This window comes from Tubulanus polymorphus, chromosome 1 (genome assembly GCF_964204645.1).
Source record: "Tubulanus polymorphus chromosome 1, tnTubPoly1.2, whole genome shotgun sequence".
NCBI lineage: Eukaryota > Metazoa > Nemertea > Palaeonemertea > Tubulaniformes > Tubulanidae > Tubulanus > Tubulanus polymorphus.
Window position 1 is genome coordinate 474,887 of NC_134025.1, and position 13,662 is coordinate 488,548.

General features: G+C 37.6%; 1 protein-coding gene across 1 annotated transcript; it reads left to right on the forward strand.

The window, feature by feature from the left end:
• Positions 1-148: 148 nt before the first annotated feature.
• On the forward strand, positions 149-12,554 carry LOC141912961 (inositol-tetrakisphosphate 1-kinase-like). Its single transcript, XM_074804402.1, has 11 exons — positions 149-521; positions 629-653; positions 2,691-2,816; positions 6,150-6,282; positions 6,817-6,873; positions 8,671-8,769; positions 8,898-8,941; positions 9,711-9,870; positions 9,957-10,024; positions 10,103-10,271; positions 10,671-12,554. The coding sequence occupies exons 1-11, from the start codon at positions 445-447 to the stop codon at positions 10,826-10,828; spliced, it is 1,116 nt and encodes a 371-aa protein (XP_074660503.1). The 5' UTR covers positions 149-444; the 3' UTR covers positions 10,829-12,554.
• The last annotated feature ends 1,108 nt before the right edge of the window (positions 12,555-13,662 follow it).

Genomic DNA, 13,662 nt, shown 5'->3' on the forward strand with positions numbered 1-13,662 from the left:
AAAGTAATTTTGAATTTGAATAAAAATAATTGAATTGGTAATACTAATTATCAGAATAAACCGACCTCAGAAATATATGACGGTTCCTGGCGGTATTTATTACGCGCATGATTTACTTCCGTGTTTTCAGTGTATAATAAGCTCTACTTATATTGTCGCGACCGCCCGCCGCCCTGCACAGTCCCGCCCGCGCCCTGTTTGGGCTTGTTGTATCGGATCTGTGTGTGTTGAACTGTACACACACCCTGCCCCGGCCCCGGGATCGAGCACAGCTTGAGTTGAGTACGAATAGATGACAAGTTTAGTTGGTTGACAGTTTTTAGAGAGGGTCGTCAGGTGGATCAGTCAGTTCCAAGTTGCGCTCCTCGTCCGTTCTCCAACCTAGTTTACGAGTTAGGATATTGTTTTTGGTACTATCTGTAAGAATAACTGAATCAGCTCATCATGAAGCGTGTTGGATTCTGGCTAAGTGATAAAAAATACAGGAAGCTAAATTGGCCAGCTTTTGAAAAATATTGCAGGTAAGTTTCGTTGAATGATCGAGTGAAACTATGACACTGCTGGCACTGAGCCAGATAATCTGAAAATCAATGATTATTGTTAAATGTTTGTTTTTATGATATTTCAGGGATGATGATATTGAACTAGTTAGGGTAAGTACCATAGATTCCTCGATGATGTCACTCAGATCCCCCATTACGTAGTTTAGTCGGGCCTACCTAAACCACAGACTAGGTTATCAACTTGCAGATCACCCAATGACATCATAATGTTAACCCCTAATCAATGACTAACAAGCAGTCAAAAAAAGACAAACTATCAAATTATCAAATCAACTGAACTGCAACAACTTCAATTATCGATGAGAGACCACCGTACGCTGCTGATTATGACATCATATTGATCGTGATTCCCATGAATGCTGATGCTTCTCATGAATTAATCAACCTTTAATGTGTTGTAAACAAATGCAAATTAATTGGTTATTAATAAGCTATCGCCATGGTAATAAATGATGTCATAGGGCGATTATGATCAATGATAGATAGAAAACCTAAATAGTGGAATGTTTATTTTAACAATGTTGTATAGGATTAAAATTAACCCATCCACTCTGAATATTGTAATCAATTTTGGTAATATGCCAAGAAGTTGCCCCTCAATGTATTGGGTTATCTTTAAAATCATTGACATAATTTACATGTATTCAAAGTGTGTTATATATCAGATCTATATTATATATATATATATATATATATATACATATATTGACCTATTGAAAAAATCTTAAGATTTTGTCACCTAAAATAAATAACACTCAGTGAAATGTAAGATTTAATCAGAAGAGGACATTTCAGACTAATCAATACTGTTATTTGAAATTTGACTTGACTTATTGACACTATTTTGATTTGTAAATACATCTTTAGCATAAAGTCTGATAATGGTTGTGTTAGGTGAAAAGGTTAATACAGGTTCTGTGTGACACATAACTATGATCTGAAAAACCAAAATCTATAAAATAGATTTGAAAGATTAAAAACAAATTTTATTTATCAAGAATTACAATCAAAAGTTTAAAGACACGAGGTTGTTAGTTGATTGATTTGAAAATTGAATTTATGCAAAATCGATTAAATAGTTATAAATCTTTTAGTGAAACTGGCTCTAGGGGGCCTCTCTATTAAGCTAGGTTTAGTTCGCTGAGCGCACAAGGGTTTGCTATGTCTCCGGATTGCTATGGTTAATTGGTATTTATATATTGTTGTGTAGTGTTGATAGTTTTGACCTGTTTTTCTACATGAATTCAGCCTATAATTAGAAGTACTGAATGAGTACTGATCATATTTAATATTCACACATCATATTTCAGTTTGAAATCTCACGAAAATTGAATCAAAATATCAGGATCTACCCCCAACATTTTCTCTCCCAGCACATTCTGGCAACTACCCAGTAAAAATATTTATGTGATTATAAAATTCTTGATGTATGTATCATTAGAGTAGGAGGTTTAGAGTTGTATAGGGAGCCAGTGAATGAATGCAGGATAAACCGATTTTCTATTTGTCCTATCGATTATTGGAACCGTGGAACTAACTCTAATACTGTGTGTTACTGTGGGTTACGCTACTTGACCTCACAATGTAGCGATCATTTATATATTAATAGAAGTTTTATTTTTTAGATAAATTTGGCAGGAATACATAACACATTACTGAGGTCCATGGAGAACATTATTAGTATTACTTAAAAATAGTGAAAGCCAATGTTTCATTTATGAGAAAACTGTGTAGTGACCTTTCACGCTTCACATGTGTTCTGGACTTTGAAAATGAACTACAAACACCAGACATTAGTAGACATTTTATCAGAAAACTTTCAAAACTGATCGTCCATATTTCCCAATACAATTAGTGAATATCTAGAGTGGGCTGCAGATAGTTAACCCACCACACCGCGTCCTCCTGAGGGTATACACCGTTCCTCTTGGGGTATACACCACATCCTCCTGGGGGTGTACACCGTGTCCTCCTGAGGGTATACACCGTGTCCTCCGGGGGTGTACACCGTGTCCTCCTGGGGGTGTACACCCCCTCCTCCTGGGGGTACATACCATGTCCTCCTGGGGGTATACACCATTCTGATTGCTGTATGTTTTACTGACGGATGTTTTTATATTTTGACAGTTGGATTTGAATTATCCGTTTGAAGAACAAGGACCATTCGATCTTATTATTCACAAAGTGTCAGATGTTGTGATAAAATCAAACCATGGATGTGTTCAATCTAAAAAACAATTACCCAACTTTATGGTAAGTTTCCTCTTAATGAAGTTTCTACTGTTCAGACGTTTCTGACCGAGGACTCTGTTCTACTGTTCAGACGTTTCTGACCGAGGACTCTGTTCTATTGTTCAGACGTTTCTGACCGAGGACTCTGTTCTACTGTTCAGACGTTTCTGACCGAGGACTCTGTTCTACTGTTCAGACGTTTCTGACCGAGGACTCTGTTCTATTGTTCAGACGTTTCTGACCGAGGACTCTGTTCTATTGTTCAGACGTTTCTGACCGAGGACTCTGTTCTACTGTTCAGACATTTCTGACCGAGGACTCTGTTCTAATGTTCAGATGTTTCTGACCGAGGACTCTGTTCTACTGTTCAGACGTTTCTGACCGAGGACTCTGTTCTACTGTTCAGACGTTTCTGACCGAGGACTCTGTTCTACTGTTCAGACGTTTCTGACCGAGGACTCTGTTCTACTGTTCAGGACTCAGTTCCATAATTCTTGGTTCAGTTCATTTCTAATGTTTTTACTCGAGATCAGTGAAAATCATTAACAGCCAGTTGTCAAACTGTGTAGAACCCACCGTAGAACTGGGTCCAGTGTAGAACCCACCGCAGAACTGAGTCCCATGTAGAACCCACCGTAGAACTGGGTCCAGTGTAGAACCCACCGCAGAACTGAGTCCCATGTAGAACCCACCGCAGAACTGGGTCCCATGTAGAACCTACCGCAGAACTGGGTCCCATGTAGAACCCACCCATGTAGACCTGACTGTGACTACTATCTGGGAGTAACTTCTATGTAAGAGCTCAACTCCCATAATATTAAAATAATCTCAAAATCGACTATTTTTGATCGACTCATTTTGGTGTAGACTCCCAGTACTCGAGATATCCAGTCGTCAGGCGTGATAGATGCTTATTTTACTGAATAAATCAATACTAAAAAATATTTTTGCTTTTATTCAAGCAAAATCAAAAGTGTGAAGGTTTTAATGGGATAAACGTTTTGTTCAATGGTGATCAAAACGATTTGTGGGTTGGATGGGACTGGATGTGGGTTGGATGGGACTGGATGTGGGTTGGAAGGCACTGGATGTGGGTTGGATGGGACTGGATGTGGGTTGGATGGCACTGGATGTGGGTTGGATGGCACTGGATGTGGGTTGGATGGGACTGGATGTGGGTTGGAAGGCACTGGATGTGGGTTGGATGGGACTGGATGTGGGTTGGATGGCACTGGATGTGGGTTGGATGGCACTGGATGTGGGTTGGATGGGACTGGATGTGGGTTGGATGGCACTGGATGTGGGTTGGATGGCACTGGATGTGGGTTGGATGGGACTGGATGTGGGTTGGATGTGACTGGATGTGGGTTGGATGGGACTGGATGTGGGTTGGATGGGACTGGATGTGGGTTGGATGTGACTGGATGTGGGTTGGATGGGACTGGATGTGGGTTGGATGTGACTGGATGTGGGTTGGATGGGACTGGATATGGGTTGGATGTGACTGGATGTGGGTTGGATGGGACTGGATGTGGGTTGGATGTGACTGGATGTGACTGGATGTGGGTTGGATGGGACTGGATGTGGGTTGGATGTGACTGGATGTGGGTTGGATGTGACTGGATGTGGGTTGGATGGGACTGGATGTGGGTTGGATGTGACTGGATGTGGGTTGGATGGGACTGGATATGGGTTGGATGTGACTGGATGTGGGTTGGATGGGACTGGATGTGGGTTGGATGTGACTGGATGTGGGTTGGATGTGACTGGATGTGGGTTGGATGGGACTGGATGTGGGTTGGATGTGACTGGATGTGGGTTGGATGGGACTGGATGTGGGTTGGATGTGACTGGATGTGGGTTGGATGGCACTGGATGTCGGTTGGATGGGACTGGATGTGGGTTGGATGGGACTGGATGTGGGTTGGATGTGACTGGATGTGGGTTGGATGTGACTGGATGTGGGTTGGATGTGACTGGATGTGGGTTGGATGGGACTGGATGTGGGTTGGATGTGACTGGATATGGGTTGGATGTGACTGGATGTGGGTTGGATGTGACTGGATGTGGGTTGGATGGGACTGGATGTGGGTTGGATGTGACTGGATGTGGGTTGGATGGGACTGGATATGGGTTGGATGTGACTGGATGTGGGTTGGATGTGACTGGATGTGACTGGATGTGGGTTGGATGGGACTGGATGTGGGTTGGATGTGACTGGATGTGGGTTGGATGTGACTGGATGTGGGTTGGATGTGACTGGATGTGGGTTGGATGGGACTGGATATGGGTTGGATGTGACTGGATGTGGGTTGGATGTGACTGGATGTGGGTTGGATGGGACTGGATATGGGTTGGATGTGACTGGATGTGGGTTGGATGGGACTGGATGTGGGTTGGATGGGACTGGATGTGGGTTGGATGTGACTGGATGTGGGTTGGATGTGACTGGATGTGGGTTGGATGGGACTGGATGTGGGTTGGATGTGACTGGATGTGGGTTGGATGGGACTGGATGTGGGTTGGATGGGACTGGATGTGGGTTGGATGTGACTGGATGTATACTGCTGTTACTGATCACTGGTGAAACTGTGTTTAACTCATCTATTAATGATTAATGTTATATTTGATTTGCTCACTGATTCTTTATCGATTCTCTGTTGATTCTCTATTGAATCGAGCATCAAATACAGAATTAACTCAGCGTAAAGAGAATAGAAATATTTGCCACACAATTCTCTATGAATCACTATGCTGCTAGTATTAGACGTATATGTCAGTATATATGTATATATTGTCAGTAGAAATTCGGTAGAGATTTTTTTTCTATAATTACGAATAAATATTCAATATGGAATAAACTTGAAGCATGAAAACCTGTTACTGTTTATTCATTCTGTGTATTTGTGGAATAAAAAACCTGTATACAACAGATGAGGTCTATTCATTGAGCTCTGAATAACCAGGGAGAGGGAGAGGAGGGGGGGGGGTGGCAGTTGAATTGTTTATCCTGTATGTAAAGTATTTTTCTGGTGTTGTATTTGTTATCAGAATCCAGAGACATGTTGCACAGTTAATATTAGACAAAAGATAAGTTTGTTTCTTATAAGAAAACGACCTTAGAATCTACAGTTTGCCATTCACTTGCTCCAGGCCCGATGCTGAGTATATATACTACAGTAGACTCCACTCAAGTTGGATCTTTTTGGTCGGAGTCTTACGCGAATTGGTTGAATTCACAATAGCGCCAGAATTTCAACTAAAATCTGACTCTAGTTCAGTTTAATGTATAAAGATCATTATTGAAGTGAAAAAAAAGAATATGTGGCTGAATGTTTAAATAAATGTTTATAGCCTTCACAATTACAGACGTATGTAAAGAATCATCCGGAGGTTATAATACTGGATTCAGTAGAAAATATACGCCACCTATTGGACAGATCGCAGTTATACAGTATAGTTAGAGACTATACTAATGCACAAGGAGGTTTGTAGTTATTATCCCTATTCCAACCACCACACCTGCCACTGGAGAAATCAGAGTTTGGGAAAAAAAAGATTTACACGACCCACTTACATAGTTCTGGGTTCAGTTTGAGCTTTAGATCTAAGAAATTAAGAAATTAGTTTGTTTTCCAATGTTTGAATTCTGAAGACTTAAATCTCCACTGACAACTGTGGAATTTGGTCGTGGATCCAGTTCCACAGTTGTTGGCTAAGCAACTGGTTCATTTTAAATGTTTTAAAGTCAAATCTTTACCGAGTACTCTGAACCTGGCTCCAAAATCATAGGTCAAAAGTTTGCTTTTTTAAATCAAAGTACATTGATGTATAATATCTACTTTATTTTCATTGACATGATTCAAACTAGATCTAAATCAAAGTGAAAACTTATTTTATATAAATACCTAAATTGGCCATTGATTTTACTAAACCTCTCATAAATGTTTGAGGTACACAATGGAGATTTAAAAAACGTTTTCCATTGTCAAAACATTGAAATGCTATTTACTATATGCAGATACTGATAAAAATGATTTGGGCTGGTGCTATATGGATTTTCAAATTCCACATTTAGGTAACTAGATAGTGTAACAGATAATATATCTATGAATTCTAAATGTGAACTAATTTTTTTTAAGTCTTTGTGTTATTTTCATTCTCTGTGATTAACTAATATTCTGTAGCGAGTTATTATGTAAAAGAAGGCTATTACTGACTGACCGCTTCTAGACACACAACACTGATAATCACTAATCCTTCTTTCTTACATATCTGAACCCCCTGCAGCTACTAATTCTTAATCACTTGAGCGCTTTCAATGATAGTGAATGATTTTATTCCAATTAGTTTAATTTGATTGTATTTGCACGCATATGTATTGATTAAAACATTTGATTCAGCTCAGTGCATGGTTCCCATGGTACCAGGCAAAATTTCACATTATATTCCCCGGTTTGGAAATCTTTCTATAGATTTGCCACTAATCGAGGACATTTTTGAAAAATTCACATTTTTTTTACACTTCACATTGCTTTTTTGAGAGTCACTGTAGAATGATTGTATCTGAAAATCTAGGATATTCATTTGTGACGTTTATCAAAACGATAAATCAGATTTTGGATTGTATTCACTTTGGTTTGATATCCTTTCCCTGTTGACAAATTACTGCAGTATCCTGACAAATAAAACGATAATCGAACCCAAAAGTTCCATATTTCAAATTTCATTTCTGTTTTTGGTTTACCTTTGTCAGCGATATGAAGTTGGCATTGAGCCAATTCATGTAAAATCGCGGTACGTTTTTTTATGTGAGCATTTGTTTCATTGGTTCTCGGTTTAAACGACGTATAATCGATGCGATTGAAGACATGGCGAACCTCCGTCGATGACATGGTCAACTTTGTTAAAATTCTACGAAAAACTGTTTTTGGCGGGAAAATTCTTAGCTCTCGCGTATAAAATTGCAATGACCTCGATTGGGGGGCGTTGTCTCTACGAGCGAATGTGATTGGCTGTTTTTGGGATATACGGGGATTCCGGCGCTACTAAAATAATTATGGGAAAGCCGGAATGGCGAACGTTTCATTGGACTAGGTGCCGTATACATGCAAATTTCAAATGCTCATTGCTGATGAGAATGTAATTATTATCCACCATAGGTAATGTTTCATTTTAATACCCGGAGATTGATTTGATTGACACTGAAGTACAAGCGAACATTCACTTACACAAGGCCTCCACGTGCGCGCGGAGTGCTATAGACTGTTGCATACACAAACAGACGCTCGTACAGTATACACTACTATAGTGATACTGTAAACGCTGCTTGCTGGCGCGTCTGACATTTCATCAACAGAAGATGAGCGCTATGTTTTCTGTTTGATATAATTTATAATAAATTGTAATTTCTTGTGACCTGAAAATATTAAGCAGTAAACTACAAGTATAGGTCGAGGTCTGAATATTGTAGTAGTAAATTCCAGGATTTAAAACGATCTAATACGCCAATTTCTTACTGCGCCGGTTTAGATTCCGCGGCCATACATTGCAAGAGGTTTCCAAGACTAAATATTCAGCCACCCTCTGATATGTGACACCATGTGAATTTTGTTTGAATATTTTTTCATATTTTGAAAAATATTTCTTTGAACATATAAAATAGTTTCCGTGCCGTTCCTACCTGTACCCTACGAAATGTATCTTTTTGGTCTTATTTGACAACAAAATAATTCTTTGAGAAAGATGAAATACAACATAGAACTTTGAAGTCACGAATTAAAAAGATTTTTCAAGCAATGCCATTACCCCAAACAACCTCTAGCTTTCAAGGTAAACCACACTTTGCCCATGGGCAATTTATTTGATATTTCAGATAATTTAATGATTACTCCAAACTTTGTTGAATTGACGAGTAAAGATGTTGAAACGAATAAGAAACTATTGGAAATGTCTGGAGTGACATACCCTTTTGGTAAATACAAATTACGATTCACGTCGATGGAATAATGTAATACAATTCTAACTGGTTCTCTCTTTCATTTTCACATTCGATAAGTTCATTGAATATAAACTTCTTTTTTCTATTATTTTGTATTTCAGTTGTCAAAGCTTTAGTGTCACAATGTATAGATAAAGCTCACCAGGTGTGTATTGAATAATAAGTAACCCCCTACAGATTGAGATCCTTGTGTTACTATGGTACATATACCTCACTACTACAAATAACTGCAAATAGAATAGAGTATATTTTTTCACCATTCAAGAACTGGAATATTGAATAGTTTTAGAGTTAAACTGTTCTGTTGAAAACTAGGCAAGTGAAAACACCAATCCAATGTTATCACTTTACATTGATCACTTAGTTGGAGGTGAGCCAATATTGTGATGTCATGGGACACTGACCTAGAACTCACCCATGTGTGGACACTTTGCCTGACTGTGATGTCACTGGTCACCTGACCTAGGGTAAGGGTTAGCTGCTACTACTAGGTGATTGTGATGTCACTTGTCACCTGACCTAGGGTTAGGGTTAGCTGCTACTACTGAGTGACTGATGTCACTTGTCACCTGACCTAGGGTTAGGGTTAGCTACTACTACTGAGTGACTGTGATGTCACTGGTCTACTGACCTAGGGTTAGGGTTAGATGCTGGTACTGAGTGACTGTGATGTCACTGGTCACCTGACCTAGGGTTAGGGTTAGCTGCTAGTATTGAGTGACTGTGATGTCACTGGTCACCTGACCTAGGGTTAGGGTTAGATGGTAGTTATGTACAGTCGTGATGTCACAGTCTGGGCCAAGAGACCTGTCAGCATTATGTACTGTAAACTAGTGACACCTGGAGTAGAATTATATTAACATCAATCAAATTGAAATTCCTGAGTATTGATTAATGATATGTGTTATTTTCAGATGGCTATAATATTTAATGAAAGTGGTCTTAAAGATATCAGTCCTCCGTGTGTAGCTCAGACATTTGTTAATCACAATGCTGTATTGTACAAGATATTTGTAATAGGAGATCGTGTATTCTGTGTAAATCGACCCAGTATAAAAAACTTCCATACGAGAGGTATCCATTTAATCGTAAGATTCTAAATTAGTGTCGTCAAAATCATTCGTTAATCATTATCATAAATAATGTTGATTTTATTTCAGATCATGATACGATATTTTTTGATAGTTGTAATATTTCTCGGAAACATTCGGATAGTCTTCTAAACCAGGTTCGTTTTATTCTACAGTGATAATTATTTAAAAAGAATCTTCTCAGATTCGAAGAATGCTGTATTTGTTTATTTCAGTTGGATGAGGATGATTTAAACAGTAAAGCAGTTAGTCCTGATATGAATCTGTTACATCAGATAGGTCACGCGATGCGCGCTAAATTACAGTTAGATCTATTGGGAATAGATGTAATTATTGGTAATGATACTGGTCATTACGCTGTCATCGATATCAACTATTTTCCGGGTAAATATATATTCATAACTTGTTTTAAAATCAAATAGTCAAATTTACAAGATTTTGTGAAACACATGGTTATGATGCATAAGGTTTGATTCAGCCTTATTCAAATTGAAACTAAGACGCTTTAGAAAGTCATCATTCAGTCACAGTTGGTACAATTGTGAATATTCTTCAGACCGAGTTCATCGTATATTATTAAAATCAGTTGTGTTCAAGTCAATAGTCTTCGCCATGTTTTGGCGTCTCATCAAGATAATCTATCTCATTGTCTGTGTTTTCATGCTTGTATTCAAATGAGGGGTTGCTCCGATAATATCCAAATCAGAACCATCCCTTTCACTGCGGGAAGAGTTCGATTTGTTTTTGTTTCTGGTAATAATAACGGTGTACTTTGTATTTTAGGTTACGAAGGAGTCCCTGAAAGTGATATATTTACGGGCTTATTAAAAACAATAAAGGAAAAACTTTCTTCAAAAAGACCGCAACAACAACAGCAGCAGCAGCAGCAGCAGCAGCAGCAGCACACCAACGGAAATATCAACCAAAATACAATACTCTAAGTGTGATTCACGTCTTCAAAAAAAACCAGTTATAAAATCTGCTTTGTTTATTACATAATTCTGCTGAGAGTTATATATTTATATTATATCTATGCATCTGAGAAATTGAATATAGATAGAAATATTGTCTTATATATTCCTCCTCCTTCTCAAATTATTTCTATTTTCGATTTATTGCAAGCCTTTTACACCAATAAAACCGAAATGAAAATCGATTGTTCTCACTTGCTCGAATGTGTACAGGATGTAAATACTTTATCTGTTGTTAGGTTTCTCATTAAGATTTAACGTGCAAACGATTATGTATGAATATTTTTAAAAGCACATGCTTCGATAATCATCTAATTCGTACCTACAAATCACCGGGGCCTTGTTTCATCCTCAACCCGGTTATATTATAACGATGAGAAACCGTAGTAATATCTGACAAATTTCAAAATGTATACTTACTATTTTACCCGAACATCTATGAAACTCGACCCAGGTTCACGGTGATTGATGTCTGAATATGTGTGAGTAAATACTGTAGGAATTTGGAAGCATTTGTAAGTTTCCTTAAACCATCGATGTTGAACTTTCTTTAAAAGATTATTACAGTAAATTCACATTATCATGTTCCCCGCTGACAAAATATTTACAACTTTCCGACTCCACTTCATTTGGTGACGAGCCTACTGTATTCACATAATATTTTTGAATTCGTTTTTGAATGTTGTAAACTGTTTATTCTCCTTCCCAACAAGAGACAGAAATAGTTTTGATAAGTTTGAATCTACTCAATTATTTTTACATGATAAACTTATTTCACAGGTTTAATATTTTTCTGGGTAGGAATTTACTTGGCATATTTGCGATAATATTTAAAATTATTTCTGCTTCCAGACAGAGTTGAATGCAGTTTATCGTGTAATGTACAAACATCAGTTTTAAAAATCTCTGCGCTCGCTCTATGTACAAAATAAATGTAAATATTCTACTGAAATATAAAGATATGTTGATCAGGTGAATTTAAGAAATTTCTGTAGACTATTATAAAGTATACATTTACAGTCGCATAAGTCGTCACTTGATAAGTCATCATTATTTTTTAGTCTCAATTTGTATTTCCAATTCATTTTACTAAGTGTAAGTCATCAATATAAAGATCATCTCAGCTACGAGACTTTACTGTACTGTATCTGAATATCCAGAAATCTCTCTGATTAATCTTTGTAAGTAATGGCACAGAATATACAAATGTTTTTTGGAAAGAGTAATAAGCTGAAAGTTGTTGAGTATTGTCCATAAACAAATACATATGTAAATTATAGCAATAAGGTTCCTGAGTTTAAAACCAACCTGAAAATGGGAATTGAACAAATTTTACTTGCGTCAAATGATGTACAAAATGATGACACATTGAAATTCATGATCCAGTTCTATGATATTGGATTTCATTAGAATCTGCTCAAGTCGGTTCTTTCTCATTCATCCAACTTGTGTCATATCCTTGTTGGATGTTAGGACCAGAAAACAATCAGATTTGATGGTTATCTGACTTGAGCGAGGTCTATTGTATACAAGTTTTATCTCCAATAGGTTTTACATGCATGCAAATAAGATATTTTCAGATCTTCCAAATTTCATGTTCCTATCTGTATCTGTACAAACAGATTGTAAGTAAATGCCAGGAATTAAGTGTCTATTTGATTGTACAAGTTTAGCAGAGAATATTGTTTATTTCACTTCATGTTAATATTAAATATATTATTAAAATACTTGAAAATGAAAACATATTATACTAAAGGCTTAGTTTGTGCTGGGCTTGAATTATGCTGAAGCTACTTGTACGGATTGAAAGCTGTAGAAGAGCTTGGTTTGTAGCTTGGAGTAGTCAAATAATTACTCCATGTTCGTAAAGTTTACTTGTACTCCTTTTTGGACAAATTGAAGGAGTCAGGTCTAGGAAAGTAAGCAAAATACACATCACTTCTAGTGCATGAGTGGCATAAGTGAAATTGATCGATCCCGTAAGATCTGAGGAAACTGCCGACTGTTGTGTTAGCGGAATGTCGATTATTATCATCAATGGTCTGAAATTCTGGGGAAATAAATAAAATTCAATTTGCTTTGAATTCTTCCTGTGGCATGTGATTCTGCCGCTTTACCGAATGCTAATACATTCGCTGAGCAAATAGTTCTAGTAAAAGTGGCTTCAAAATCAATTTCATAAGAAGATTCACCTAAGATAAAGCTTTTGCGTAGATACAATAACTTATTCGCTACACATAGTTTTCGAATTATGTATGGAATTCGACAAAAACAATATCTGTATTCCTCACATGCCACAGTAGAATGGAAAGGCTGTATTAGATATCAACCGTTCAGTGCTGCCCTTATGAATGACGATAGCGGGATTTCTGTGAACTAAAACAGGTGGGTAGCATATGCGAATGCTGGATGATGATGAATTTCCTTCAGAAAACGGTGGCGCCTAATTCTAATTAACTAGGGTCCGGTTTTATAGACTGGTTTTAATTTTAGTCAATGGTCTGAAAATTCTGGGGAAATAAAATTCAATTTGCTTTGAATTCTTCCTGTGGCATGTGATTCCGCCGCTTTACCGGATGCTAATACATACGCTGATCAAATAGTTCTAGTGAAAGTAGCTTCAAAATCACATTTCAAAGCAGTTTCTCCTTAAATAAAGCTTTCACATTGATAGCATTATTTATTTAAAACAAACTAGTGTTGAATGATGAATGAAATTAGCTTTATAAAAATAGCCGTGTTCCTCACATGCCACAGTATAATAATGAAACTGTATTAGATTTCAACCATTCAGCTAGTGCTGT